This window comes from Podarcis tiliguerta, assembly GCF_965153285.1.
Source record: "Podarcis tiliguerta genome assembly, chromosome: 1".
NCBI lineage: Eukaryota > Metazoa > Chordata > Lepidosauria > Squamata > Lacertidae > Podarcis > Podarcis tiliguerta.
This window is the reverse complement of record NC_139534.1, coordinates 30,733,898-30,761,669: the sequence shown is the minus strand read 5'-3', so window position 1 is coordinate 30,761,669 and position 27,772 is coordinate 30,733,898. Positions and strand designations below refer to the sequence as shown.

General features: G+C 41.3%; 1 protein-coding gene across 8 annotated transcripts in view; it reads left to right on the top strand.

The window, feature by feature from the left end:
• Positions 1–27,772, top strand: part of SLC4A10 (solute carrier family 4 member 10) — a 156,377-nt gene that overhangs the window by 56,785 nt on the left and 71,820 nt on the right. For all 8 annotated transcript variants that reach the window (XM_083406510.1, XM_083406506.1, XM_083406509.1 and 5 more), the window contains 2 exons: positions 8,580–8,661; positions 22,138–22,284. In XM_083406510.1, the coding sequence (XP_083262636.1) occupies positions 8,580–8,661; positions 22,138–22,284 (229 nt within the window). The remainder of the gene's footprint in view (positions 1–8,579; positions 8,662–22,137; positions 22,285–27,772) is intronic.

Here is a 27,772-nt window from a genome sequence, read left to right as displayed (position 1 = left end):
AACCTTAGCTTCTTTTTTACCGGCGCTGAGGGTTTTTTCTCTCCAGTATATGCACTTGTGCATGGAAAAGCCAGAAGAACTGTTATCCAATACAATTTCCCCCGTGTGTGTGTGTGTGTGTGTGTGTGTTCATGTTCTAAGGCTGCAAACCTAAACCTATTGTGGAAAGAAGCCACATTAAACACATTGGGCCTTACTTCTGAGTAATGCTGTATAGGATTCTGCAGCACACATGTTAATTACCCATTGTAATGGACAAATAGCTAAATGAGTTGTCTAAGATTAGGTAAGCTTTTCTACAGCATAGTTAGAAAAACAAATGGAAAAGATTTCTCTTTTGGCAATGATGTTAGTTTCATTTTGTCTCTGTGCATGCAAACACATAGATATATATATGTATTATGGGTGTGTGGGGAGACGCAACAGCAACCATCTAGTTGGAGTTTGAAATAAAATGTGGAAACCTACACAGATCCCTGTAGGTATCAGCGTAAACCTGTGGTTCTTGGCCAAATTACAGTTGCCTTTTTTTACAGAGAAGTCTGCCTGTCAATTTAGATATATTTGGTTGGAAATGTTCCAACCTTCCCGAACATGTTGGTACACTCACAATCTGAAATCCTGTAGGATTGTTAAAACTCCCATTTATACTTAATTTTGGGCAGAGACATGCTAATAAATCAATGTAGGAGGAATGCCGTAGAAGGGAAAGATTAATATGAAAGCTAGGAATGGATATACTTGGAGTGAGCATGGACTGGATGTATGTTTGAGTGCAGAAGCTTGATGACCCAGGGGTGTTATTCTCTCAATCCTTTGTGCCAGGCCCATTTCCCCTTTTAAGAAACAAGTTAAAAATGGGTAGCTAGCCATGCTGCAAAGCCCACTGCCATTGAGACCCCAGCAGCCTGCCATCTTGGCCTGCCCATAACTACTCAGTACATTAATGATGATGATGATGATGCATATGCATTAGTTGTTTTCTCAGAGTGACCTCAAGCTGCTTACCACAAAATCAATTAAGAACATTGAATAAAAATCTAAAAACAGATAAAAGGGCAAGACTTGAAGATCCTACCCCGCTGGAAGAGGCCAAAATGCCAGCCTTCAAACAAAGGGCAAAAGCTCATGTAAAGAGAAAAGTCTTTGCCTGATGCCTAAAAATAGACTTTTCTCCAAATTTGTGTCAAGGCCCTGTGCCCCGAGTCTGTCCAGTACCTTGCTGCAACTCTGCTAATGATGCTAGAAGAAAGGAAGAAACCCCAGTGTATTGGTGGGTTGATTGAAAGGGGCCAAGTACTGGCATTGCTTGTAAGAGGTAATTGTGTGTGTGTGTGTGTGTGTGTGTGAGAGAGAGAGAGAGAGAGAGAGAGAAGGGGGGGGGGGGCGGCGGCTAGCAAGTTGCCAGCCTTTGCTTCAGGGCATTGTGAGAAATATAAATTATGACCACCCAGTGGGAGCTGCTTTTTTCATTTCTCACAGTGTCCTAGAGTGATAATGAATAATGAATACGTGTCATGGCTATTTAAGAATTGCTTGTAGTTTCCTACATCCACTGCCAGGTAAGCCCACAGCTATGGTGCATTGACATAAGAAGGGAACCACTAGAGGGCACTTTCCTGAGGGCCTCTCCATGCCTGGAACCAACCCTGGGATGGATGATCTGTAGGCTGATAAATGAGAAACGATGGGGGCAAGGGCTTGGACTTTTTGGTTCACTAAAAGGATGGACTCAGCTGCCTTTCAAGCTTTTTGGCATTCTCTCTGTGAATCTCGAGTTCAATGAGAGAATAATTTAGAGAGCATTTCTCAGATTTTAGATTAACTACATAGGTCATTACTGCAGTTTTTTAATGACCCATATGTACGGTGGTCTAAACCGCGTCATGACTGTACAGGCGTCACCCAATTTTTCTTGTCTACATACTCTGTAAGTGTACCAGGTACATATGCACTTGCGCTTCAGTGTAGCCTGTAAGCTGTGATTGTTACCTAACCACGGGGACGAGGGAGAAATTTCATTTGGTTCACCTTTTAATATGGAGCTACCAAATTGCATTTTCTGAAATAATAGGCAAACCAAAGCAACAAGCCCTTGGAATTCACACTTCTCTGAATTTTTCAGCGCAGATCTCCAGCCAATGAATGTGTACTGAAAGTGTGGGAGGGGTTTTTGTTTAGTAAAAATTGAAAGCCAAAATGTGTATAAGAGTGAAAGTAATGTACAAAATAATGTTTTGTTGGGATAAAGTTGCTTGTAAAAATGCATATGCTAGGCAAAATGGATTATGGAAATGTGCACATTAGGAAATACATGAAAACACATACATGTTTTTAGCTTGACTTTTTATTTTAATTGCAAATGCATGCAGAAATGGGGGTGGGGAACTAAATTTAAGACTGGAAAAATGAGAAACTGAGTGAAACGGAAAATGGCAGCTCCATACATCCATTCCCTGCAATGCTAAACTTTGGAACTGTGAAATAGTTTGGTAGGAAACCCTATGCATGTTGAGTACATAGGCATGGATAAGGCTTTAGACAGCACATGATGGTTTAATGAAGCCTGAGACATGATAATTAAAGGATGGAGATAATTGTAATGAGACAATAATGTAGGCATTTGCAGTTCTACAACTTGGAAGGAATTTAAATTCAGGATATGGCGCTGCATGCCACCAAAGGCGAAAAAAAGTTTATGATATTACATGATTTTAAAAATCAGTTATTTTACCTAAAGCTGCTTTATGTTCTTATTTGCGTCTAAGGCAGGTATTTGTTTGTTTTTGACCAGTTGAATTAGTTGAAGCCATCAGAGACCTTGGGATTCTCTGAGCTTGTTATATTAATTGGCAGATAATTTGTATGGCCCACAGTTGCACATAAAGGGTTGTATCCAATGTTATGAGAGCGGACTTCTGCATATTCAATATAACTTTCCCTTTTCCTCGTCCCCTAGTGCCCCTTTCCTCCAATAAAGATACAAAAATAAAAGCAACAAACCCCCGCGCTCTCCGGCAACAAAACCTCTCAAACAACACCCCAAACCAAAAGTCTATTCAGCAGCCTCGGCTTTTATAGCTGGAGTCAGTCAGGGCCCTGCCCTCCCACCAGTGGAAATAGCCTGCAAGGCAGGGATCAGGTCTTCCAGGACTTACAGCCAAGATGGTCTCTGGCTTCATTAGCAGCCTCAGCAAGAGTCAGTCAGTCAGTCAGTCAGTTTTTTTGAACATAGCCAAAGGCTGCCGCAATGTACACAGAATCATTCAACAATTAAAAGAAAATATACTGGATTGATACAAAAAACTTAAAACATTTATATTATCAAGACATTACCTACTCTAAACAGAGCTATAAAAGTACCTTAATATACAGGTTAAGACATTAAACGATAACATTTATAGGCTAAAATTATCACATGGCCACTAATATATTAAAAAGTAATGTTAATTAATACAATGTGCAATTATTTTCGGAGTTTGGTAATAAAGATAGAATATAGCTTGATGTAGATAGGGTCAAATAAATTCATCTGCTTTACAGTTGGTGGCTACCTTGGCTGTATAATTTGCCCTGATTTTCCTAGAGGCAGTTGCAAAGAGTGCTACACGCCAGGTCACATACTTATCTGTGTCTGCGAGGAGATATAAAATCATGTCAGAGGGGTTCTGACCAGGGGAACTTGTCATTATAGGTGCTAAAAATTGTTCTCTTGCTTCATTATATAAGGGGCAGTGCAAGATATAATGCATAAGGTCCTTATTTCAAACTTTGATTCACTGGTACTTAGAATGGTGTTTCATGTACGTAAATTCAATATGGCATTCCACCAGTATTTCAGTGATCCAGCATTCTAGAGCAGCTTTGCTAACACGTAAGTTTAAAATGGGTATGTAAAATGGCAGCTGTATAAATTGGAAATATATGACTCAACCTTATCTCCACAAAACATTTATATGGAAATGCCATTGGTTTTAATGGGGCTTAGCTGCAACACACCACCGCTGTTCTCTGTGCAAGGTTGAGTTATGTGACTGAAAAATTATCCCAATTGTGTTGCATGTTGAATGCATATTACAGTCTGAGTAATTACTCATTTCATTGTGCGGGTGAAAAATGACATGGTTAAATGATGGCCTCACCAAGTTGCCATACATAAATTGTATCAGACTCTTGAGCATGGCCAGGGTTGATCTTCAGTTGTGGAAAAAAAGTGCTAACACGAGAACCTGAAAAAGAGGACTGGATCTTCTCAATTAATTTTTGCTAATATTTAGAAGAAATTATCTTCATAGTTATCAACAGGTTAATGCTGAAATGAGGGACAGGCTACATCTGGGCTGGGGAACCTGTTTCTCTCAAGATGTTGTTGGCCTCTTTCTCCCATCTGCTTCAGCCAGCATGGCCAACGGACTGAAGAGATGGATGTTGCAGTCTAGCAACATCTGACGGCCACACATTCCCTGTTCCTGGGCTACCTGTTGCACTTGAAAAGTGGCTGAGTTCTGGAACTTTTAAGGTTCCTTCCATACAGACAAGGAAACCTGAGTCACTTCGAAGGAGAAGCTGCTGGAGGCTTCCCTGTTCCCCAAGTAATCTTCTCCTCGCAATGTCTATGGGAGATTATTCATGATAAAAAGAGAGAAATGAAAAATAAACAACAGATGGAGAAGGCTGGCCAATGCCTTCTCCTCCCCTGTGAGCATAATTCTAAACCCCTTTAGCTTCCTTTGCCTGTGGGCAGCGAGCTTTCAAAGTTTTGAATAGACTTCGCTGGACTGATGATCACATGGCAAGTGTAATGTGTAGCTTAGCTCATTGTTGCACTCACTTTTTGCTAAGTTTGGTGAGGATTATTTATTTGTTATTTATTAAATTTATATATTGCCCTATACCCGCAGGTCTCAGGGCATATCTTGGTCCTTACATAACATGTGAGCATATATGCCTTATATCAGGTAGCAGTATCATTTTGGGATAGAGGAGGGAAATGATCTCTGAAGTACTACGATCTGTGAGGCTTCAGTGAGCTCATATTTCAAACCATGGAAAACTTGATCCTTAAGAGATGGGGCAAAGCAGCCTCTCCCCTCTCCCCCATTCTACCACAATGTCCCTTGAAACTTCCTTTGCTGTTTCCAGTGACAGCCATCATCCTAGTACGGTTATATGTTTCCTGTGTTTATGGTTCTTATTCCCATCCCCCCATTGTAATTTGGCAAATCAATAATATGCACAGGTATGTATGTAGGCATGTGTACTAGAAGATGGGTAGCTTAGGGCCTCACTCTCTTGGAGCCCCCCCACAATATACTTCTTATTAATTGTATTTCACTATTAATATACTTCTTCTTAATTGTATTTCAGTTCAACAATTACTTTGATAAATTACATATTTTGTTATGTGCAAATGGTTTTAGATACCTATTAGGTCCATAAATTACATATAGCATATATTCAACACAAAAAACAGTGACAATTTGTTGTTGACAAAGGATAGCTGGACATATAAAGGGCCCCATTACCTTCAGTAGCTTAGGGCCTCATCAAACCTAAATCCAGCCCTGGTAGAAGGAAGGTATACTTGCCATCCAGAAGCCATCAGTGGGGTGCAGTGCCAGTCCACTAAACAAAAGTGCATCTTTTGCTTCTCTTTGGGAACTCTGAGAATTGTAGGGAATAGGGGCATCCTAACAACACTCAGCTTTCCTAACAAACTACAGCTCCCAGAATCCTTTGGGGGAAAACCTCGACTGTTTAAAGCGGTATGATTACTGTTTTAAATTTCTAATGCAGGTGGAATTATACAACTCTCAGAATTGCAGAAGTGTGGGGTGTGGGGAGAGCAATATTTTAAAAAAGTACTTCTGTTTTGCATCACTCAATGCATGGGTGGTTTTAAAAATAACTCACTGACTGTTTAGCGAATAAAACCAGTGTCAGCTTAATGCAATGATCCACTAGCTTGATGCAGAATCGATCCAGCTCAATCGATTGTACATTTAATATGCCTCAGTTCAGGCAGTGCCAAAGGTATACACTGGAGTGAAGCCACGGCTTAAGTCAACAATATATAGCTGAACAGGGCACTAGAATGTTATAAGCCCATATTCATTTCCAGTATTTATCCTGCTTTCTCCCTTTCCAAGGCACATTTAGTGCCATGTTGTTTGTTGCTTTTGATTTAATGCCAAGAATGGTGTCCCTTTTCAAAAGTTGCACGCTTGCTGCATTAAATATTTGTGTGTCTGGAACTGACTGGCACATCTGTCTGCCCAAGCTAAAGCTGATTGGTGCAAATCTTAGCATCATCGCAGGCGTGCATTTGAGCGTTCTCTTAGTTATTTTCTACCAAGAGGGAGGGAGGGCAGAGCTGTCCTCATGCATATGACACGCTGCCCTGGGGAAGATATAAATCTGGAATGAAAACTAATTGCTTTCTACTTTGTTGCACATCCTGTACTGTGTGGTACAGGGCTGGCCAAAAGGAGAACATCTATCCATTAACCTTAATGCAGTCAGATTCTAATAATAATAATAATAATAATAATAATAATAATAATAATAGAGGTGGTTTTAAAATAATATTTTGGAGAATCTGGACTTAATTGCCTTTGCCCCCTAAAAATAAACAAATCCTCGACTGCTCATCGAAGAGGGAAGGGTTTATTTTATGCAGATGAAACTCAGAGCGCTTTCCTCAGTTGCCCTGTTTTGAATGCAGCAAGACCTTCAAGCAGACGATTCAGGGAAGAAGGGTGACAGTGGCATCAAATGTGTAGATAAACGTTGGGAGCAGTAAACCAATTTTGGATGACTGTGTCATCGTAAGGACCCTTCAATCAGTGGCGTAGCGTGGGTTGTCAGCACCCGGGGCAAGGCAAGTAATTTGCGCCCCCTAACCCGTGGATTTGCGCCCCCTAATCCTAACCCCCAGATGTTGCGCCCGGTGCGGCCGGCCCCCCCTGCACCCCCCACGCTGCGCCACTGCCTTCAATGAGAGGAGCTGAGCAAGGCAATAATCAGAGTTCTCTTTGTCTCAGCAGCGGAGAACACTTCTAACAACCTTTGAAATGATGTGTTTCTGTATTCTTAGCCCTTATGTTCAGAGAGTAGGCTTGTCTTTTGCTTCAGTACAACCATTCTTGCAAATGTCAAGGTGAACATTAGCAGGAGTATAGAGCATACTACGCGTGGCTAGTACTTGATGGTACTTGATGCTGCATTCTGACAATCCTGAAAGTGTCAAATCTGCAATGAAACAGAGGTGTGGGCTTTTACATGTTGGTATTTAAAAATACAGTACACTGAAGGGAAGGTCTGGTATCTCAGTATAGAAAATGTGGAACAGTAATTTATCCTACCTGCTCCCTAATTCTTTAGAGCAGCCTTTCTCAACCTGTGGGTCCCCAGATGTTGTTGAACTACAACTCCCATCACCCCTAGCTAGCAAGGCCAGAGCTCAGGGATGATGGGAGTTGTAGTCCAACAACATCTGGGGACCCACAGGTTGAGAATCACTGCTTTAGATCATTTCAGTAAGTATCCATCCTAACCCCCCCGACAATGTTTTGGGTATCTGACAAAAATGTGGGCAGTATCCTAGAGTTATTACCTCCATGGCTATATTCTTCTTGCAAGTCAAAAGCTGTTTTGTAAGCATACATTTCTTAAAGACAATAAATATGGTTGACACTCACAAAAGCTTTTTGCACATGCACATTTTCCTATATAAAGTGTGCAGTGCATCTCCTTCTATAGGTGCCTCTGTCAGCATGGGAATATTTCCCCATAGGGCTCAATGGAACCCATCTTTGTTCCCTCCTCATACTGGATTTGTTCAGTCATGCATACGGCTAAGTACAGTGAAATGCTACAGTCATTATCTGGGATGGAGGCCTGTGTGCATAGTGTATGCTCCCATGCACTGCCACAGGCACACCTAGTAATCTCACTCCATGCTTGGTGCCAGACGTGTGCCGTTGTTTATTCTCTGGTAACGCCTAGGTTAGATTACTGCCATATGTTATACGTGGGACTGCCTTTGAAGATAGTTCAGATACCTCCGCTAGTGCAGAAGTCAGCAACCAGGTTGGGGGATATTGGGGAACAGAATGTCTGAATGTATTATACTAATTCTGGCCTGACTGCATTGGTTACTGACTGGTTTCCTAGCTGAATTCAAAGCACTGGTTTTGATCTTTAGAGTCCTATATGGCTCAAGACCGCCCCATATAAACCAGCTTGGACTTTACAACCTTCACCGGAGACTATTCTCTGTCCTGAAGGAAGTGCAGAGGATGGTCACATGGGCTTTCCAGGGCTGGCCCCCAATCAATAGAATGCTCTTCTGAAGGCAACACACACCTCAGTTTATTATTTCTATCATGGATCTATCATCTATTTCAGATTTGCTGAAATGGAGCTAGATTTTACATCTGTAAATGCCAAATTTAAAAATTCTTTGCATTTCTTTTGCTGATGGAAAAAGGTATCTTGTTAAAATGCTTGTCACCTTGTATTGCTCAAGTCTGACAGCACAGTGAAAAGCTGATGTATTATTTTATTTTATTTTGCAGAGGAATGATGAGGAGGCAGTGGTGGACACGGGTGGAACACGCTCCCTTCTCAAAACACATTTTGAAAAGGAAGACTTAGAAGGTGAGAACTTGTGCTTTCTGATTCACAGGCTCATGTCTTTCAAAAGCATCAACCTAATTCATGTTCAAAAAGTCTATGATGTCACATGTGTGGTGGGTCTGTTGGTGAAAATAATTTTCCCGTTATCAAAACCTCAAGCTCTGTTCTTGCATGTTTGTATATCCTTGATGAATTATGCACTGATAGTTCTCACTGGATGGGTGCTTAAATGTGTACCCTTTTACTGAGTGGTAAAAAGTATACAGAATAAGAACTCCAGTCTATATTACCTGGAACAATGGATGCCTGAACTTTGTGGCTATGAGTTTGCAACATTCTATTTCATTTAAAGGAAAAGAATAATAAATTGTTTAAGAAATGTCATAATGTAGACCCAGCGAAGATTCTGCTGATCTCTTCACCTAGGGTTGCCATATGTCTAGATTTTCCTGGACGTGATTCCAATGACGGAATTCGTATCTGGGGAGAATTTTGGGAAATTGTCAAACTGTCCGGGTTCAACAACTTTTTGTGCCTGGATTTTTGAAATATGGCAACCTTACTTCACCATATTCTTCACTTGTAGCCTTTTCACTCTTCCTCCTCCTCCTCCCCTCCCTGGTGAGAACTCCTCCCTTTATCTGATCAGTCTCAACTATGGTATAGTCCATACTTGTGTTAACCAGGGTTAATACCAAGCAGGGTTCCATTCATTGCTTTGTTTCCTTGTTTGTTTGAAGGCATTTATTCTTGTTTCAAGTGGAAACTGAAACCCCATTAGCAGGGTCTCCAAATAAACCTATGAATGAAGACTGATTGCTGTCCTGCTTTATTACATTCTGGAAGCCTTGTAGGAAGTAACAAGATCTGTGATGCCCCCACCTTTACCCCCTGTGGGCAAGTTGGATGGTAGTAGAAGGGATATGATTAAGGAGGAAAGTATCTGTCAGTTTTGGTTCTCTTGGTTTCTCATTTTTCCAATCTGAAATTCAGTTCTCCACATTTGTGCTTTTTTTTTTAAGGAATCCTAACAAAAATTCATCAGCATTGTTTTTAGTGCAAATTTCTCTTAACACATTTTTATATATGTAGGTTGGACTAATGCACACATTTTTGCAAGAAGTTTTCCCCAATATAATGATTCTCACAAACACCTTCATCTTGAGGTACACTTTCCCCTAATATATGCATTTGGTTGGAGAACTGCATTGCAAAACTCAGATAAGTGTGGATTTTGAAGGATGACTGCATTTTAGTTTGCATAGTGTGAATTTGATAGATTAGCCTCCAACAAGTACTTAGTTGAATTTTTCATCCATCCCTAGCTGTGATCAAGATAACTTGATGTCACACAGGGCTTCTTGGAAGGCGTCGGGGGCAGGGGGGAGGGAAGAAGGGCAGTCTCCTTACTCTTCAGGTGCACTATGTGAAGTGAGTCTGCTTCCTCCAGGGCTTTGTTGACCGCTCCCCAACTGGAGGAGGCTGCAGAGGGTGGGGTTCTCACTGCTTCCCAACTTGTGAGAAGTCTTAGGCTTGATCTGATTAAAGCTGTACTGTTCATGGGAAGGAATCACTGCCCTTCCTTGTTTGTGACCTTTATCCTCTTCTTGTGACAATGCTGAGTGTGGGTAATTTGATATAGTAAAATGAGCAGGGGAGGCACAATGGAATAGCAGAATCCTTATTCTACTTCCTCTTGCCTTTTGAGCTTCTTCCTTTTTTTGGAAACTGGAGGCTGACAAAAGTGCGTTGGATATGAGTGAAGCTAGATTTGGAGGGATTTATCACCAGATAATATATTGTCAGATAACATCAGAAGATAATACCGTAATACAGTAAGTGCTGAAAATGGACATGAGATTCTTTTTGCTCCAGTTTTTAAAGTACTGATGTACTTTATTCAGGCTTCCTGAGGAAGGTAATCCTTTACTGGCGTGGTGAGGTTTTGACTAGTGGCAGGATGAGGGCCCACTAACATTTTGGGGCTGCCTGTGGGCACACTTGGAAACCTGAAAAATTGTCAGGGTAGACAACACCTCAGAATCGCACCTACATTTCCCACTGCCAGCTCCTGAACATTCTGCCTCACACTGAAATGCCTCCACATATCCCGCTGGAGACTGAAGCTGCCCCACACCGAACCCTACAAGCTGCTTTCACACACCCCACTTCACCATGTACCCTGAGCACACACTGAACCCACCTACCCTACACTGAACCCTACATTTTGGTCTTCACACTGCAACCCCACTCTGACTTAGACTGCAACACCCACACACATAACCACATACACACATGTTTAATAGAACCTAATATTTAAATAGATTTCCTTTTCAAAAACCAGGGAAATTCAGTGAGCATCTTCCTCATCTGGATTTGGGCCTGAAAGACCAAGGAAAAGTATGGGTTCAAAGAGGGTAAGTTGTAAGACATTGGACAACTGATCATGGGGCATGCCTGTTAAGGTTTCAGCCTTAACTTCCACTTTCCACTTTGAGCCAACAATTAGAGAGCTTTCTGTTCTTAAACCTGCAGACTTTAAAAAAAAATGATTGAATAAAAGTAGATGCAAGTGTATAGATTCTTAGTTGGAAAAAGCAGGGGCTGCACAACATTCTACCAGAGTGTGCCGATTTTAGTGCAATAGAGAATCCAATTTTTTCTCTCCAATCGTTACATCTAGAATTTGACTTGTGGCTGTTGTTATTTTAAGCCAGAGGAGACCAATGATCTGCCAGGTTCCAACTGAAAAACATAAATTATTTGTCTCTTCCTTGCACCAGTATTTCCTTGTGGCAACTTTGTGCACTCAGAGCTCCATGGACAATTTTTCTCCTGAAGAGTGAGATATTGCTGTCCGTGGCACACGAGGCTTTCTGAAACTTGTGGGGCTTCTTCCGAAGAATCATGAGTTTAAAAGAAGAAGATAAATTAATTCTGGCTTTGGGCCACACACTTGAAATCCTCGTTAATGAATTTGTTTTTTTCCAGGTAGGTCAGGGCAGGAATAAGCTCACTTTGTGTGATGTCCACTGCTACTCATGCTCAGGGAAGAGCCATTGAAATCAGTGGACTTTGTAGTTCATTGATTTGAATGGGTCTACTCTGAGCAGTGGTAACTGGCACCTTTCAAGACTCATGGGGCAGAAAGCAGGAAGCTCAAACAGTAAGCGGAGCCAGAACCAAAGACATGTGGAACTAACTTATTCTGGTGTTGTTCCTACCACCCTCTCTGCTGAGTTGTAGAAGGTGCAATGCTGAGACTGAGGGAAGGGAAGCTGAAAAGGAGTGTCACAATGCCCTGGACTGGTTGTAAGTGAAAAGGCAGGCAGGTGACTTGGTATGGGCAGATTGAAGTTGGTGGGGCACTGCCCCACTTGTCCTAACAAACCAGCCTCCAGTGACTCAGTTGGATCGAGCATTGTGCTGATAATGCCAAGGTTGCAAGTTCGATCCCTGTATGAGACAGCTGCCTGCTCTCGCATTGCAGGGGTTTGGACTAGATGATCCTCAGAGTCCCTTCAAACTCTACAATTCTATGATTCTACAGCTCTTGAGTATGACCATCGTTGGATATCACCCTTTGGTTTTCATGAGCTTTTGTTTTACATTGAATTTGAAGCTTGTCATTTTCAGTTGGTGTTAATTTCCCCCAATTTTTGTAACAGCAGGCCCTTCAGCTTTTCTGAAGTACAGATATGGCTCACAAAGTCTGTGTGCACATGGAGAAAACATATTTCCCCCCACGATGAACTGTTTCTGTTAAGCAATTGTATAATACACATACACATGAACTATCCTGTAAAAAACTGCATTTTATATTTATTTCAGTCTTGCCAGTTCAGCTAAACCTTCTTATTCCTAAAGGTATTATTTCTGGGGTGGCAAAATTTGCTGGTTAGTGTGCCAGACGTTCAAAATTCAAGTAGTTAATAGTGCCGTTCTGTTGCACTGGGCACCTCCAGTGTAAGCTGCTTTGCTTTGGTGAGATTTTGCCTTTCCTTCCTGTTGTGTTAGAGAGGAGGCAATGGGAGAAGCAGGCCATAGTGTCACTGTCAGTCTATGCCAGGGCTAGGAAACCTTCAGATGCTATTAGACTACAGCTTCCATCATTTCTGATATTTGGCTGGGGCTGATGGAGTCCCACAACTTCTGAAGGTTCCCTATTCTTGTTTGTGATGCTGGTTTTCAGTTGCAGGAACATAGTGGGTTGCACCAGCAGTGACCTCCTTTTAGATTCATATTTACTTTTTTAAAAGCAAAGAGACAAGAAAAGAGAGAGAGAGAGAGATAGTGTGAGAGAGCTAGAGGGCAGGAAGATAGGAAGGAGAAAAAGAGAGAAACCTGTGGTAAAAAAATTGTAAGTGAGCCCAGTGATGGACGTTGGCAGAAAAAATGGATCTCAGGTCTGAAAAGAGCAAAGACTAGCACATGTCATAGTTGTTAGCTTCCTAGGCCCTTCTGGCTCTAGCCCAGGAGAACCACAAATCTCGGCTGCCTGTGTATCAGATTTACCCCTCCTGTGCAGCATTTACAATGCAAAGCATAATGATTAATGTGAAAGTATTATCTGCAAATCTGAACGACCTTGTGACTTCCTTCAATAGTTGTAAAATCACGAAGCCTTTACTGCACCTACCATATGTGTTTACAGCTTTCTTCATTGTCTGAGATGTCTTGATTAATCTTGTGAGTTGAATAGTTCTTTGTCAAATTATATTGAGTGGGATTTGTTGACTTACGAAACCTCAACGTGAGGCAGGGGTGGGACGGCTCTGTTCCTCCAGTTATTGCTGGACTCTTTTTATCCCTTTGACCATTGTGCATTTGCTGATTGGGCTTGACTCCAGTCCAGCAGCACTCGCAGAGCCGCAACTTTAGCTACCCCTGTTTCAAGGTGTCCTCAAACCTGAAGCCGTCAACATTTGAAAAATAAATTCAAATTTATTCTTTCCTACCCTTTGTATGGAATAGGATGCATGACGGATAGCTGGCTGTTAAAGAAATGGGTTTATTTAATTGAAGAAAGCATGACTACTTATTGACATTACGCTGGAAAATTAACAGTGCACCAAACTGGGCGAGCTCTTTCATTGCAGATTGAGGCCTTTGTGCTTTTATTTGGTCTTCTTGTGTAGTCACCATTTTGGCAGATAGATCTGGTAGCAACATCCAGATCTATCATCCAGGCAGAACAGATGGTTGCTCAGATCAACAAGCAAAATGTTCAGCAATTGCTTGCATAGGTGCTTAAATCTGTGGTGGGTGGGGAATGGGGCATGGGCTTTTTTTGTTTTTGACTTTGCCTTCAGAACTAATGCTAGCAGGTAACTGTGGACCTGAAGGAGAACTCTGACTTTGCAGCAATGTGTCTCTTTAATAGAGGAAGAAATATGTTTTCCCAATTACAGTTGAACCCCAAATTTTCTTTTGCAGGAATGGGGAAACTATGGCACTCCAGATGTTGTTAGACTCCAACCCCCATCATCCCTGACCATCGTCCATGCTGGCTAGGGCTGATGGGAATTGGCCAATAGCACCTATACACCTATTTGTGCCCTATTGGACATATTCTTCATAATAATTCTCAGTTTATTATCTGCAAACAGACCACAATATAGGGATCTGGCCACTTGGATACAATCTCATTGACAATACAATAATTAAATGTCAAATGAAATGGCCAAGATCTAGGAAGATATTATAACATACATGATATAGCAAGGAAAGAGGCATTGCTTGTTAGAATTTGGTGATGATAATCAGTTGATATTGTCTAACTGGATGAAAGATGGTTTTGAAAGAGCTGAAATTCACCCCACGTGCTCAGCATGTGGAGGAGAGAAAACCATTTAGAGAGTTCCAAAATAGCAAGGGAGTTTTGCAACTGGTGTACAATGCCAGGTTCTAGGAGGGTGCTGTTTTCTTTCCATGGGGCAGGCAGAAGGCAGAACTGATTCTGCTTTAGACACTAGTACTCTCGTGTCTCTGGGTGCTGGACTGGTTTTCAATGCCTGGCTCATGTATCTGTAAACAGTGGCGGAGCGGATCTAAATTGTGCCTGGGTTGCGCCCCCAAAGGGGACAGGGCATGGAGGGAACCTGCTGTGGCACTGACGCAGGGGTGCCCCTGGATTGCACACCCCAATCCAGGAGAGTTGCTGCCCACTCTCTTATCTCTGCCGGAGCGGCTGGCTGGCTGCGAGGAAGCAGGAGCCACAGCCTTTCTCTGTCCCTTGGATTACGATTGACTCAGGGAAATAGGAAGCTTGGGTGGGCCTGCCACAGCAGCTCTCCTTCTGAAGGGAAAGTTGTAGCTGTGTGCCACAGCTACTCTCCTTCCTTGTGTCAGGAGGAGCTTTGGCCAGGCATGCAAGGCACCGCAGCTGCAGTCTGCCTCTGAGTTGGGCTTGACCTTGGGGTGGAGGAGTTGCCGCCGGGGCGTCGCAGCCGCTCTCCACCCCCCTGGTCAGCTATGATCCAGGGAAGGAGGAGCCTCAGCCGGACATCCCACAGCCGTTCTGCAGAGTTGTGGCTAGGTGCACCAGGCATTGCAGCCTCTCTCTGCCCCTGAGTCAGGATTGACCCTGGGAAGGGAGAGCTGGGTGTGCCAAGCGGGGGCAGGACATACAGAGGGTGGTCTTCACCCTCTGTGCTCTCCAGTCCCTGCCGTTGGCAGGGAGTGAGGGGGTTTGGGTGGGGGGCATGCCCCCCATTCTATGCTTCTGTCTGTAAATACAGTGGTACCTCAGGTTAAGTACTTAATTCGTTCCGGAGGTCCATTCTTAACCTAAAACTGTTCATAACCTGAAGCACCACTTTAGCTAATTGGGCCTCCTGCTGCCGCCGTGCCTCCTGTTCTCATCCTGTAGCAAAGTTCTTAACCCGAGATAATATTTCTGGGTTAGTCTGTAACCTGAAGCGTCTGTAACCTGAAGCATATGTAACCCAAGGTACCACTGTAAAAGGATATCACAGGAGCATCATTAAGTGTACCCTCTTCTCCTCATTCAAAAGAAAGTCCCCGGACTTCTTATGACTTGGGGAACAACATAAAACCGTATCTAGTACTGGTGAAGCACTGATCAATTCAGTTCAGTGTTAACACCCTTTTCGTTACCTGCAGTCTCCCAGATGATGAGATTTCATGGGGAAAGGAAGCAAAGGAATTAGGGGAGAATGCTGTTCAAAAAGACAAGGTCCATTAGCGACTGGTTTGGTCTCAGTCTGGCATATTTGCAAATGCCCTTGACTCCATTGCTATTCATTCCGAGCTGACAGTGCTCATCGTCTGTTTAGCAGAGGAAAGTGGAGTGCATGAGCGTGGGAGCAGAAGCGTGGCCTTCTGCTGTATTCAGACATCTCTGGATTGAGACCTGTGAATACAATTTCCAGCTAATTGCCTGTGGGATGGGAAAATTGTATTCGCCTTATTATTCACATATGAATTGCAGCCGATAGCGTCATCTTCTTCATTGCCTTTTGATAAAGGAGGAGAAATAGCAGATATGCATTCCCAATCTCGTTCATTAATGGCCAGTCCTCCATCAACTGATGTTACAGCATCAATGGAAGGCCATACCTGTGTGAGACTTGCAACACTTGATAATATATGGAAATGAGAAAAGCTTCCTTAGCCCCAAAGCAGATGTTATCACCCTAATTTTTCAGCTAACATACTTTATGACTAGCCTGTCTAGCTGTACATTCATAATACATTAATATAACAACTTAAAAAATTATTCACCCATTTATAGTTCTCGTGAAAGTGATCCTTTTGAAGGAAATGTGGCCCTAAAAGGCTTAAACAAACAAACAAACAAACTGTTTAAAAATCTTTCTCTTTTCTCTTTTTTTTAAATAATATTTATTAAATGTTTAATAGTTACAAAAAGAAAAAGAATAAAAAAGAAAAGAAGAAACAATAAAAAAATTAACAGACAATACATCAAAAAGAAAAAGAAAAAACAATACCACAGAACAACAAGAAAAAACTAAAACATTTAAAAACACATCCAAATTTCATTTCTTTATCTTTCATATGCTTGTTTCCTCGACTTCCTCGCGCCTCCCTTTTTTGTATTCTAGTTCAAATTAGCTCGTTCAACAAATCCTTTCCCTCTTTCTCAATTTTTGTTCTATAATTTATCCTAACACAGTTTAACTTTAAATTTTCCACTTTAGCGCATTAACAATTAATTTTTGTATAATTCTCAGTAACACTTCTGCTAAAACCATATAACTTCATTCCAATATTCTTCTAACATTCATTAATTTTGCAATATTTCTGTAAATATACTTTATTTTTTTTCCAATCTTCTTCCATCGACTCTTCTCCCTGGTCTCGGATAAAAATCTTTCTCTTTTCTTATCTCTGTGGCTGAGATCTCCTGGGTGATGAGGACGCCTTAGGGAGTTGAATGCGCATGCATACTCCATCCATTTCCTTCCCTCCCACCCACCCCTCCGCATGGCCCTGGGTGCTGGCAACCCACGTTAGGTCACTTGGCAGAGATATGAGAGAAACACCACTTTCTCGCCACACTGCTTTAGTTCGCTTTGGGTCAGTTTGAAGAGCTTTTTTCATGGCGTCGGATAGATTGCCACCACCACAGCAAAACATTACCAACTCTTGATATAAAAGAAAAGTGATGCCCTGTAACAAAATGTTGCAGCAATATAGCCCTGGTGTGTACGTGTATGCTACAGTCTGTGACGGAGGGGGATTGAAAATATAAGGTAGACTGGGGTTCCTGCTCTAACCTGGGCCTTATTTCATGTGGAGTTTTGTTTTTTTAAAAAAAGAGGGTTTTGAACATTTAAATTTGTAGCCAATCTGCATGCAAGTCAGTGAAGCCTGAGACTTCCACATGCAATTGTGTGCTTGCGTTGGCTTGCAAAGTCTGACAGGGCTACATAAGCACAGCCACAGGAAGACTGATCAATATTAGTATATGGATTAAATAAATAGTATCGATTATTTCATAATCATATGATATATAATTATATAGTCACACTTTATATGATAGCAAAATTTCCTTCTCAGGAAACCCATCCCACAGCTTCAGGGTTGTAATAATAGAAAAGAGTAGTTGCAGCTGCTCTCTGCAAGTGATTAATTAATTAACTAACTAATATATCAGTAGTTATTAGGAGCATTGATTGTTTTTATTATTATTTATATTTATTAGTTGCTTTGGTAACTGAAATTGCTCAAAGCTATTTACAAACACAACAAAAATACTAAAACCAATTACAGTAAACACAATCAATGAAAGATACACCCCCACACTTCCAATCTGAAATGGTACATCCCCAGACAAGATTTATCACCTCAGTGCACATTAGCCCTCATTCTTCCTGTTTACTCCTTTGCTCCTGTTCTGTCTTCTCTTGAGTAGTCGATGGCCCATTAGAATCCTCTAATTTCCCTGTTTTGTCCTAAATTATTGGTTTCTGTGCTGTAATTTATCATTCAGGAACCCAGAGTTTGAATCCATTCTTCACAGATGTTCTGCTTTCCTCCACCCCTTCCTTTCTTCCCTCTTCTATAAGAAGAGTCTTCTTTGCCCTATATCTGCAAACATCCTTTAGGAGTTTTCTGATCCTTTATTTTTTATTCTGCCAAGCATATAGCGTAACCCAGTGTGATCTTGTAGAAACCTACGCTTGTACTGAACGTTAATTAGTTTCAATCCATGTTTTCCTGATGAGGCTTCTTTTCTCCTCTTTACCTGGAGGGCTGAATCAAAACAAAAGGTGGTCAACTCTCTCAAAGGTTTGTGTGATGTAGCGATTAGAGGTATGGGCAAGGACTGGCAGGATGCAGGTTTGAATCCCATGTAGCTCACAGGGTGATTGTTGGCTGCCCTTGAAGAGTACAGACATACCTTGGAAGTCAAACGGACACCAAACGTTTGGAAACCAAAGCGCAGCTTCTGATTGGCTGCAGGAAGGTCCTGTAGCCAGTCAGAAGCTGCGGAAGCCCAGTCGGATGTTCAGCTTCCAAAAAAACCACCAACTTCCGGTTTTCAATTTTTCAGGAGCTGAAATGTTTGGCATCTAAGCCATTCGAGATCCCAGGTATGACTGTATTCAGTCACTGTGTTTGGGTGCAAAATGCCATGACTGGATTTCTTTCTGGTGTCTGCTTTGTGGATCATATGACACCAATCCTCTTCCATCTGCACCAGTTCTCTGGCTTGATGTTCAATACGAATACCAAAAATGATATTCAAGTCAGGAACTAAGAGAATAAATAGCACTGCAGTATCCACAATATAACAAAGCTGTTCAATCCATAGCAGTAGATTTCCGATCCTTCCCACTTTCTTAGCCATGTGCAAGCTCCAGTCAAGAATTGCACTGCCTCACGCTGAATAATCTGATGAGCAGCAGTGGTAGACTTTGGCTCTCAACATTCAGTGCTCCTCCACCTCTCGCCTTCCATTGTTCTTCATTGTTGTGGCGCCTTTTTGGCCCGGCACCCAGGGCAGGCAAAGGAGTCACGCTCCCCTAAGTCCGCTTCTGTGAGCAGCTCTGAAATCATTTCCCCACTTCTTGCACAAAGTAGAAGGGATTGATTTAACTTATTTAATAAAAAACAATTGCTTTTCTGCTTCTGGTGGTACTTGGAAAACGTAATGAAACAGCTCCCATTTTTTCATTTTAATGTTTGACGGACTACTGTATTGTAATATTTTGTTGGAAGCCACCCAGAGTGGCTGGGAAAACCCAGCCAGATGGGTGGGCGTGGTAGAAATAATAATAATAATAATAATAATAATAATAATAATAATAATTAAAATATTTGTAAATTATTCAATTTACAAATATATGTAAATTCAGTATATGTAAATTAGTATTTCTGCGCCTTAATTTTAAAAATGCGCTTTGGGCAGCATCCGCCCAATACATTTTGTCACCTGAGGAGGAAGAGCAGCTTGTGACCTTCCTCCACCTGCAAGCCAAGGTGCAAGCTACCCAAGACTGAGGGAGAAAATCCCAGAACCGCTTCTTTCTGGGAGTAAACATTCAGCAATAATAAATTAAATAACTTTTAACAATTGGCTGCTCATTTGCGACACTGAAAATCAGATGCCTGAGGCAGCTGCCTTACTCTGCCTAATGGTATGGTTGGCTTGGGACAGTTTGTTTTTCTTGTGCACTCTCTGTGCTTGAGATGCTTTAACTGTTTAACATGCCATTTCTTAACCTATTTTGCGAGCGTTGCAGCCTATTTAGCAACTGGCCTTAAGAAGCGCTCCATGAGCAAGTGGAATGGTGTGAGTTTGTAGAGCATGAGACTCTTCATCTCAGGGTTGTGGGTTTGAGCCCCACATTGGGCAAAAAAAATACCTGAATTTTACGGAGTTGGACTAGATGACCCTTGTGGTCCCTTCCAACTCTATAATTCTGAGTCTTATGTGTAGTGGAACCAGAAAGGAGGATGGGGCGGTTGGTTTGTCCATTCTCCGTTGCAAATTGTAAAAATAAGTAGCTGAAATGGAAGAAAGAAGTTGTGTGCATCTTGATTCCTCCAGTTTGCTTAAGAACCTCATGAGGACCCAAGTACATAATTTCAATTCAAAATCCTTTATTAGGCATAGCACACCACAAATTAACATACAAACATCATATATAGACTGTATAAAATACGGGCTCAGTGAACACAATTTATCCCAGTCCTAATCTTAACTCCAAAAAATAAATCAATGTACATTGATAGTATAACACAACACAACAACAACACCTACCATTAAAAACCACTAAGTCTCTTTATCATGGGCCACTCTTTCTTCATGGACAGCATTTAAAAATTCAGCCACTATTGAAGTGACTCGATCATCGCTATCCGCCAGCAGGTTCTGAACATTTGGTTGTGTAAAAATCTGCCTATTAAATTTTAGGGCCTCGAATAATTGTCCTCTGGCATAACTGCCAAAATCACAGGAAAAAAATATATGCTCCAGAGTGTCAGGTTCCTGCTTTCCGCATCTGCAGAGACGCTCTGATTCTGGGATAGCTAAGTATCTTCCTCTCACTACCAAGTACATAATTTGAAAAGATGTAAAATGTATATAAATGATGTAAAAACCACAGCAGTATAATCCAAATCCATTTTGCTCGCCGCTGTAAAGCAGGATAGGGTGGGAAGGCAGGGATGACAGAACAAGACCGGCATGGTTTGTTTTTTTTTACTGGCGTGCTAGGAGCTTGTTTCTATCTGCTTCTGCAGAGAATTATTGTCAGTCCCAAATTTCTTTGACGTTTTATGACAAATGATTCTCTGCTCTGCGTTTTGCCCTTGCTGGAGCCTGCATGAGATTAGAGGTCACATGGGGTTTCAGCTTCATATAACTGAATATTTTGAAGGGGTGGGGTGCCGGGATTGACACATCCGACTCCAGAGAATCTGCAAATGTTTATTTGTTATGTTGCGGCTGTTCCAGTAGCCAGAAGATAATGCAACTGGTGACTGCAGTTGGACAAGTCTTTGTGCTACCTAATCGTTACACGGAAGCTACCTTTTAATAACACTTTTAAACCATGATGCCAATTATCGTAACAGTCTTGCCCAATTGTGCCCAAGAAGCTCTAATGTAACCCAGTTACTCCTCTTCACACTCAAACCCTGACCTTCTCATGGGTGTCAGAATGGAATTCTGCCTCCATTTTGATGTTAGTCCATCCAGGCAGTCATATCTTATGCCACAACCAGTAAAGAGTTGGTAAGAAAATATGACCAAATTGGAATTAGACTTGGGCCTAATAAAGATAGTGCTCTGCTATGCAAGTTGGGTTAGCATTTTATCACATTTATTTCAGTGGCTTCATCAGTCCATTAGGTATTTTATTTATGCTGAAACATTTTCAACCCTTCAGTTTATGCTTACAGCATAGTATCCACATTTTATTATTGTTCATTTTATTTATTTATTGCATTTATATCCCCCCTCCCCCCTCCATGAGCTCAAGGTTCCCCTCCTCATTTAATCCTCACAACAATCCTGAAAATTGAGTTAGGCTGAGAGGCAGTGATTGGCCCAAGGTCACCCAGTAAGCTTCATGGCTGAGTAGGGATTTGAACCCTGGTCTTAGACCGGCACTTTAACCCAGAGCTTTCCAAATTGTGTGTCGTGACACATTAGTGTGTTGGCTGTGATGTGTAGGGGTACTCCCCAGGCTCCTCCCGGGGCTGGAAAGGGGTTAGTTTAATCTCCAGTTTGCTTGTAAAACTGAATCACAGTGTCGTGAAATGATGCATGTCTGAAAAGTTTGTCACCAGCATGAAAAGTTTGGAAAGCTTTGCTGTAACCACACAGGCTATGTGGGCACCAGAGATTTCCCCTTCCATGTCTTTCCCTCCACTTTCTTCTTATTTTTTAAGGAGCTGCCTCCACATAAGAATAGGGCATTGGGCCAATGATTCAGCGTTAAATATGTGTTGTGTTGCTTTTTTCAAATCTACTTACCCAACCTGTTTTCTGCTCTCTAGGTCACAGAACCTTGTTTATTGGAGTTCATGTGCCGCTGGGAGGAAGGAAAAGCCATCGACGCCATCGACACCGAGGGCACAAACACAGAAAGAGAGACAGAGAACGGGATTCGGGTTTAGAAGATGGCAGAGAGTCTCCTTCATTTGGTAAGCTTTGTTTGGCTTTTTAAAATTTAACAGGCACCATTAGACAATTTGTGTAAATGGTGCACGCAGTGGACATGTCCTGCCCCATTCTTGCCCTGCTGTAATTTCCAAATTCTTTTCCACACAGTAGAACATTACAGTGGAGGTACCTTCCTCTTGTGTGTTGTGGTCCAGTTTTGGCTACAGAACTGCTGACGAGCTGGAACTGAGTTGAGCATTGGAAGGAATGCTTCTAGAACGGTCTCATTATTCCTATCCCCGGCTTTTAGGGAAAGGTAGCCAAGTGTGGTGCTCTCTGAAAGTTGTGGACTGCAATTCTCATTATCCATGGTCACTGGCCCTGCAGGCTGGGCCTTGTAGACCATATGGAGAATGCTATGTTGGCTATTTAGGATTTTCACCTTCCAAAGTTTTGAAAGCAATCAATAAAACAATATAATGTTGCAAGCAATTAAAACTGTCAAAAAACAAGAACAACAATAAAAAAACCCAGCACGAGATGGCATTAAAATAAGAGCATTAGACTTGTGGACTTCACTGATGGGAAGTTATTTCCTTCTGGAGTAATAATATAACTTACTGCGCTGATGTAAAAAGGTGCATCTAAGATGAAAATACTTCAAAGTTATAATAAGCAGAGAGACTATAATGAAAACACAGGCAGGATGCCTTATCGCACCATGCTGCAGTAGAAAAGAATATTTTAGATTCTTTTAAAAATGTAAATGCCAGTATAATTTTAGGTTGTGGAGTAGTCATTGTAATGCCTTTAGATTGGATTTTAATTATATGCACTGAAAGTGTGGAAGGAAGGTGCTATGAAGGCTGAGGCTTTAGAAAAATGCTTTAAATCCTTAAAAGCTCTTGCAGAAAAATGTAAGGTGGATGAAATTATAGAAATGTCTTCAGAAATAGAAGTTCAGTCGGTATTAAGAGGATTAAGATTGGGTCGCGCAGAATGAATACGCATGTGAAACCAAATGACTTAGCTGCATTTATTTTGGACAAATTGTGCTTATTCCAAGATGCTAAAGTAGGAAGAGAAACACGTTTCAGATCACTGAGAAGCAGATGCTGATAATCCATTGTTTGCTTTGTTATTCTAAAGTATCTTATCTGTGTTTTTAAAAGACAATTAAAAAAACAAATAACCAAACCTAATCTGTGTAATAGGTAAACATGTTCCATTACCATGTTTTCAGCAAAAAGAAATTGTCATTAGGCATCACAGTGCTTTAAAACTTCCTATCACAAGGACACCATTTCCCCATCAACTTTCTCCTTCGAGAAACCCCAATCTCACTGTCACTTTGCCTCTCCCCCCTTCAACCTCCTGGTAAGCATAATAAATTATTATTAATTTATTAATATTATTAATGAAATTTATATACCGCTCTATACCTGGGGGTCTCAGGGCAGTTCACAGAATAAAATCAAAATATAAAACCACAAAATATCTAATAAAAACAAAACCAACCCAATAGCGCCCCCCCAAAAAAAACCACATTTTGAAAGGGCATACGGTGTCAGTCAAATCAGCCAGAGGCCTGGTTGATTTGATTGGTGACATCACAAAGCACATGACTGTTCCTCGGCATTTTGATTTTGTAAAGACAAAATCCTTGAAGATTTCTGCTCCTTTACACCTCAGCTTGCAGAGCTTTCTCCCAATGTCCTAGGAGTACTTGCTATGTTAGTACTTTCACAGATTCTATAAAAGAAGCACTGGGTTTTCTGGTACACTTGTTAATGGAAGCAGAGGGATGTGGATATTTTGGCACAATCAAGCACACTGTGCTCTTTAGTTAGTACTCCCAACTTGGCTTAATCCTCTTTCATGCCACTTAATGTTAAGCTTCCCTTTCATAATCGAATCCACGTCACTTGGGAGCTTGGCTACTGAGTATTATTTTTAATGTTTTAATTGCACTTGTCTACCGCTACTTATGAGGAGCATGCATGCCTTGGTGGATTTGGGCTTGAATCATGTTTCTAAGCACATCAGTTGTATTTTAGGTTAAATTTGGTATGTGCACGCACGCATTGCAACATGCGCACAGACAACTTGTGGTCATGGAGACCAGAAAGGCTTTGTCAGCATCTGTTGTGATTGTTGTGTTACTCATCAGTGTTGCCGATGAGCTATCGGGGCTAGAGATGAATCATGGATGTTAGCAATAGTGTAGTACATTTATCTATGACAGATAAATTTACCTGTCAACATATTATGATTCTTTTCTGAAAGGTGGTGTGTATTAGCTTAGTTTGCACAGATTAGCTAACTTCGAGCATCCTATTCCAATCCTCCATAGCATGATTTTGAGGATTAGGAATGTCTCATGGACTTCTACGCTCCATCATCCTACCACCCTTCACCCCTTCCTTCTTTTTCTCTGGGATTGATTCCTCTCTTGATTTGTTTTGCAATACCCATATTTTGCTATGACTTCTGAATGAAGCAGTCTGAGAGCACTGTGCAGGGCCTTGTCTTCAAAGCATGGCTTGCAAAACCCACTTAAAGACAGTAAATAGCTGGTTAGCACTAAGTATAATTTGCCTGATTTGGGTTCCATGGGCATGGATGAGCCCCTGGCATGAGCTCATGGCATGCTCCCCGCATGCCCCTCATCCAATCAGGGAGCTAGAAAAGGCCATTTGTATTCTGAGGATAAACACTTGCACTGTTTAAAAACAGTCATGGACTTTAGAAAAATATGGAAAATCAGTGTCAACAAGGGGCTTACAAACTTTTCTCAGAGCTACTATGTTATTATTTGGAACAACCTATTTTTAAACAAACTATAGATGATCTTTGAGTAGTTGCTGATCTCCCTGCTGCCTTGTGATGACTGCACATTTTATTTATTCAAAACATTTATATACCACTTTCTATCAGTTATTTCAAGGTGGCTTACAAAACTCAAAGCAAGGAGAACGATAATCACACACAAAACTGCTATCGGATAAAAGCAACAATCGAAAGCTAGCATTTTTTAAAAATTTGGATTCTATTTATGAATTACTTCTCATAAAATATCTCAATTCCATATATAAAAAACAATTTAATATGTAAAAACAATTTATTTATCTCCAGTGCAGATGCAGATTGGGATAAAGGTCCCAACTTAAAAGGCTTGTTGAAGGAGGAAAGTCTTCGATAGAGATGAGACATTGGTCTGATGAGTAATGGGGAGGGCATTGCAAAGATTTGGCTGGCACCACACTCAAGGTTTGACCCCTGTATGGTATGGAATGGACCTCCAGAATAGGGTGAAATCTGCAAGATGCTTTCTCCTGCAGAATGCAGCGGTTGGCTGGGTTTTAAAGGTAGGCTCTCAGCCACCATTTTTCAAACACTGCAAAATTGCCCTCAAACATCTCTGCTTTTCCCAGAACCTTAGCTGACTGAGTCTGTGATGGTTAAAACTTCAAGCTTTTCAGACTGTGATGTAGTTGAGAGTGCATTGGTGGCAAAGAAGATTTGTGGTTTTATGCTGCTTTATATTTTAACGTACTGGGGTTTTGTTTTTGTATTTTAAAAAGCATTTATTAAGAATGTTGCGTCATGTTATATCATATGGCATTGCACTGCTATATGGTGGTCTACCACCTTGGGTGGGTGGGTCCAGAAAGGGTGATTGTAAATAGTTTAAATAAATACACTACCAGATAACAAGACCCTGTTCTAGGTCCTTCCCTGTGTGCACCATTAATCCTATGCAGCTCTCTCACAAATAAAGATATTCATTCGTAGGAGGGCTGCAGTTAGAGGGGAAGGATAGATGGATGTGGGGCAGGGCTGGAGCAACCATGAGCCAGGTTTATGTAATGCTGTTTTTGTGTGAAGAGGCCTTTGTGGTCATCTGCATTCTGTGTTCTGGAATGATCCACCTGTCCTTGTACCTTCTGGGCGGAGGAGGGGGAAGGCTGTTTCAAATAGTCTGTTTCCATAGTCACATTATCATCCCTTGCAAACTCAAGTGGGATTCAAGGCCAAATTGGATGAGACACCATCTAGGAGAATAAACAAACACACAGTCGTTGCTTTTTTCCATTGCAACCAGATCTGGATTGCGATGTTTACCTAATGCATTGATTTGTTGATGGATTTGAGCACGTACTGATGCATTTAGGTAAATATGCATTGTGCCGCACACTATGGGTAAATGCATATTTTGATGTCAGTTGAGAAATTGTGGCATTGCCCCAAATGCTATGAGGGCAGAGAGAAAGTATGAATTATTTAGACCTGTGGATTACAGCTTTTGAGATTTTTAGAACTGGTGGTTATGCATTGAGAAGACAACCTGAAAACCTGTTTGGCTGCTGGCCTCTTCCTCATATAAATGCCAGGCACAGAAAAGTTATTAAACTGCATGTTTGAGGGAGTGGAGAGAAAAATAGACTTCCTAAACTTAATAGCAAGCACCCTACTTTTCTATGAAGGGAGAGAACAACATCAAATGCTATCATATTACTGTCATTTAATTACATGATCATATATTCATATTTTATTGAAACTTTGGTCAAAAATATTCTGCAAGTTTTTTAACCACAGACATGACTGTTCAAGGTAAAACTGTGGGACACTTACATATCCTGTGTTTGATGTGCTATCTCATGGTGTCTCTGAGAGGATGGAATTTCTTCTATTCAGAAAGCACATTTCCTAGGAAATAATTCATAAGGGTTTGCATGCTCTGCCTACTGAATTTTGTGCCTTCTCAAGACGATTTAAAACATTTTTTGAAAAAAATATATTAAAAAAGCTATTATATTTATATCCCACCTTTTCTCCAAGAAGCCCAAGGTGGTGTTTCTCCCCCCCCCTCCATTTTGTCCTCACAACAACCCTGTGAGGTAGCTTAGGCTGAGAGAAAGTGACTGGCCCAAATCCAGTAAGCTTCATGGCTAAGGGCCATGATATTAAGCAGTTCCTTGTTTACTTTCCTGCCATTCTCCCTTTGGAGTAATGTGCACAATTCAATGTGGGCGGTCATCAGGGGTGAGTCTTCATCATTAATTTTGACTGGCCTCTTGATTCAAACATGATTCAAGGGGTTCTGTCATTTCTGGCCTCTTTTTATCTCCACTACAGAAGTTAGTTGGTATCCCTGTGCTAGGAAGTTTGTGACACCCACACGGCTTTGTGGATGGTCACAGTGGGTGTTTTTCATATAGTCAGTGCTTTTTTCTGGTGGGTACACAGGGGTATGCATACCCCTAAACATTTTGTGAATCTTTGTCCTTTTGTCCATTTACTGTATTTATTTTTCCGAATTTGAACTATAAAATGGTGATTTTCTTGAGTCAAAATGAGAGTACCACTAAACATTTTTTTTAGAAAAAAAAGCACTGCATACAGTTAAACATTAACAAACAGTGGTACCTCAGGTTACGAACTTAATTCGTTCTGGAGGTCCGTTCTTAACCCGAAACTGTTCTTAACTTGAGGCACACTTTCACTCATGGGGCCTCCCGCTGCCGC